The sequence below is a fragment of the Mandrillus leucophaeus genome, unplaced genomic scaffold (genome assembly GCF_000951045.1).
Source record: "Mandrillus leucophaeus isolate KB7577 unplaced genomic scaffold, Mleu.le_1.0 Scaffold219, whole genome shotgun sequence".
Taxonomy (NCBI): domain Eukaryota; kingdom Metazoa; phylum Chordata; class Mammalia; order Primates; family Cercopithecidae; genus Mandrillus; species Mandrillus leucophaeus.
In genome coordinates this window covers 166,936-171,001 of record NW_012102243.1, presented here as the reverse complement: position 1 = coordinate 171,001, position 4,066 = coordinate 166,936, and the positions used below count along the sequence as shown (strand labels likewise).

Genomic DNA, 4,066 nt, shown 5'->3' with positions numbered 1-4,066 from the left:
CCATCATGGGGGAAGCTCAAAGTGCCCCAGAGGCTGCTTCTCATGTTTACACCCAACATGGGTAATCTTTCATTCTGATTCACCAAAAGTGTCCTACATGGTCTAGAAGCGTTACTGGTGTGAGGGAGGAAGAGCTGACAGGAAGGTGGCGCAGAGAGAGCAGGAGACGCGACCTCACTCCCAACACGGGCTGCACGGGCGCGGCGTGGCATGCGGCATGGGCACCTACCTCTTTGTCTTCCGTGAGCTTTGACAACAGGTACACCAGCGGGTCAAGGTTCCTCGTATTTTTAGATTTCAGTTCATCATATTTCTTTAGAAAGTCTTCTGGAGTACGAGAAAACTCTGCAATTTTAACCTCAAAAGCACAAACATGAGTGATTTAATAACAATAATTAATAAAGCACTGTAAAAAAAAAAACTTAAGAAAATTATGCACAATAAGCCAATACAGTTAAATTGGGTAGGCTAAATACTCATCCCTCTGAAATAAACTAAGAAAACCCATCTCCATGTTGTGTTAAACTTATCCATATTTTGAGCTAGGCAGTGGCTCACACCTGTAATCCCAGCACTTTGGGAGGCCAAGGCTGGTAGATTGTTTGAGTCCAGGAGTTCCAGAGCAGCCTGGCCAAAATAACAAAACCCCATTTCTACAAAAAGGTTCAAACATTAGCGAGGTGTGGTGGCACTCGCCTGTGGTCACTACTCTGGAAGCTGAGATGGGAGGATCACTTCAGCCTGGGAGGCTGAGACTGCATGAGACCAGATCGTGCCACCTGCATTCCAGCCTGGGTGACAGAGTGAGACTCTACCTCAAAACAAAACAAAACAAACCTTATCCATATTTCCCATAATGGTTTCTTTCCTTTTGTGCTTCTTCGTATTATTTTAATTTTTTGTAGAGACAGGATTTCACCATGTTGCCCAGCCTGGTCTCAAACTCCCAGGCTCAAGCCATCCACCTGCCTCGGCCTCCCAAAGTGCCTGCGTTACAGGCATGAGCCCCCGCGCCCGGCCCTTTTATGCTTCTTCAGGTTTGTACTGGAAGTAGCGACTGGCATTTCCTCCCAGTAGTTTATGCATTCATTGTATACGTTTCACTGTATTCCCTCTGGAATTTATTATTATGTGCAAGCCTAGGGGTTACACTATTTTTTTTGACGGAGTTTTGCTCTTGTTGCCCAGGCTGGAGTGCAATGGCGCAATCTAGGCTCACCACAACCTCCGCCTCCCTGGTTCAAATGATTCTCCTGCCTCAGCCTCCCGAGTAGCTGCATGACAGGCATGCACCACCACGCCCTGCTAATTTTTGTATTTTTAGTAGTGATGGGGTTTCTCCATGTTGGCCAGGCTGGTCTCGAATCCCCAATCTCAGGTGATCCACCCGCCTCGGCCTCCCAAAGGGCTGGGATTACAGGCGTGAGCCACCGCGCCCGGCAGGGTTTATGTTTTACTCAGTGATTTACGATGCTTCCCTCAGAATGAACTATAACATGGGTGTCCCTAAACTCTCTATTCCACTCGGCAAATTTGCCTAATTATCCTTGTACCATTGTTAACCTGTTTAAATAACTGAAGCTTCATAATGTGTTTTTAAAAATAGACTTCAAATTCAAAATCATTTTTTACTGAAAATCTATAATTCTGAATTACATATAATTTGAATAAAGAAATATCTTAAAGGGATTTCAACATGGTTAAGACCACAGGAATGCATGTCAGGACTCTCCCTCCTCACAACTGCAGTGGACAGAGTGGGGAAGAGGGAGGGTTCTAGGACCCGCTTTCTCCTGGGGCCTCCGTTACTCATCTGCACAGTGGGGTGAACCACAGGAGCTGCTGGGGGGAGTCAGCAGAATGAGAGCTGAACACACACAGCCCAAGTACTGTCTGCCACCGTTGCCGGTACCACTGAGGCCACCCAGGAATGGGCACTCACCCTTCACCTTGCACGGCACACAGCTCTGCACCAGGTGTGGCGCTCACCCTGCACCATCCTGACCCCGGGGCGGCGCTCACCCTACACCCTGACCCCGGGGCGGCGCTCACCCTGCAGCCTGCACAGTCCTGCACCAGAGGTGGCGCTCACCCTGCAGCCTGCACTGGGGCGGTGCTCATTATGCACCCTGACCCAGGGGTGGGCTTACCCTGCACCATCCTGCACCAAGGGTGGTGCTCACTCTATACCCAGACCCAGGGGTGGGCTCACCCTACACCCTGACCCAGGGACGGCGCTCACCCTGCACCTGGACCCAGGGGTGGGTTCACCCCGCACCATCCTGACCCCAGAACAATGCTCACTCTGCACAGAGCTACCCCAAGGGCAGTGCTCACCTTGGCACTGTGAGCAGAGACAGTGGTAGTGACGTACGGGGTCCTGTTCTTTTGAAGTAGGTCAATGTAGACCTCAGCCCCGTCTCCTCCGTGGACACGCAGCAGGCTAAGCAGTTCATTGACGTCATGGTGAATCCGAAATTCACTCATGGTTTTAGCTCTGAGGCACCAACATCACAATATGTTCTAAAGGTAAGAGAGCAGCTATTCATAAAATTTAAACTGTAGAAATAAAACAAAAAAAAAATTTTTTTTCTTTTGAGACAGAGTCTCGCTCTGTGGCCCAGGCTGGAGTGCAGTGGCGCGATCTCGGCTCACTGCAAGCTCCGCCTCCCGGGTTCACCCCATTCTCCTGTCTCAGCCTCCTGAGTAGCTGGGACTACAGGTGCTGCCACCATGCCCGGCTAATTTTTGGTATTATTAGTAGAGATGGGGTTTCACTGTGTTAGCCAGGGTGGTCTCCATCTCCTGACCTTGTGATCCGCCCTCCTCAGCCTCCCAAAGTGCTGGGATTAAAACAAAACTTTTTTAACCCTTAAGGCTGGCCAATGTCAGGCCTTTGACAAACCAAGTTATCAACCGGCCTGGGGCCCCTCCCCCGACACCCCAGCAGCCTCTAGAGGGTCCTCTGCATGGGCCTGGGATTCACCTGCCTCCAGCTTCCAGGCGGCCTCCACAGCTCTGGGGGCCATCCCCGTGGGCAGCACGAATGGGGCCTGAGACCCAGGTTCCCTTTCTCCTGCACCTCCCTCCACACACGGGTCTGGGCCAGCAGGGATGCTCTGCCGCTCGCCTCGGCTGGTAGGCGGAGCTTTCTGGTCCCAGATGTGCAGATGGGAGGCAGTGCTTGTGGAGTCTACACAGGGAGCTCTGCACAGGCCCAAGCCATTGACACTGTGCCAGCTCCCGGCACACACAACAAAATCCCAGCTTCCACCCGAGAGGCCCACCCTGGTTCTCAGACCCTGGGGTGCTCGGCCGCAGCTCCACTCACTTGGCCGGCTCTGCATTCCTTCTTCACTCGGGTACCCGTGACATCTCCTTTTCTTGCCCAAGCGTGGCTACCGACAGAGATGCTCTGGTAAGATTTCTACACGTTCCCTACGCGTTTGAGCCAGGTGAGGTTCCACTGCAGCTCCAGCTGCCCCAGGGTCTCACCAGGGGACACGTAACACATACGAGATCGAAGCCGTCACAGACACACCCAAGTGGGCAGCAGAACACTGCGTGGGGTCAGGGTGCAGGGTGAGCGCCACCCCGACTTTCCCAGCAGTGGCTGGTCACTGAGAGTTCTGCCACAAGGCCATCAAGACACACACATGGCTGTGTGCGGGGGCTGCTGCCTGAAATCCCAGCATTTTGGGAGGCTGAGTCAGGTGAGTCGCTCAAGGCCAGGAGTCAAGACAGCCTGGGCAACACAGTGAGACTCTGTCTCCACAACAAATACAAAAACTAACTGGGCATGGTAGCATATGCCTGTAGTCTCAGCTACTCGGGAGGCTGAGGTGGAAGGATCACTTGAGCCACTCCAGCCTGGGCGACAGAGGGAGACCCTGTCTCAACAAAAAAACAAAACAAAACAAAAAACACACATAGGCAAGGCAACTGGCTATAGATTAAAAAACAAACATAAGCAAACTTTACATGCTTCACAAACATTTTTTTTTTTTTTTTTTTGAGGCAGAGTCTTCACTCTGTCGCCCAGGCTGGAGTGCAGTGGCACCATCTC

General features: G+C 51.9%; 1 protein-coding gene across 2 annotated transcripts in view; it reads right to left on the bottom strand.

The window, feature by feature from the left end:
- TUBGCP2 (tubulin, gamma complex associated protein 2) overlaps positions 1-2,535 on the bottom strand; it is a 22,017-nt gene extending 19,482 nt beyond the window's left edge. For both annotated transcript variants that reach the window (XM_011980824.1, XM_011980825.1), the window contains exons 1-2: positions 2,338-2,535; positions 230-358 (exon numbers count right to left, since the gene is read on the bottom strand). In XM_011980824.1, the coding sequence (XP_011836214.1) occupies positions 230-358; positions 2,338-2,487 (279 nt within the window). In that variant the 5' untranslated portion in view covers positions 2,488-2,535. The remainder of the gene's footprint in view (positions 1-229; positions 359-2,337) is intronic.
- Positions 2,536-4,066: the final 1,531 nt, after the last annotated feature.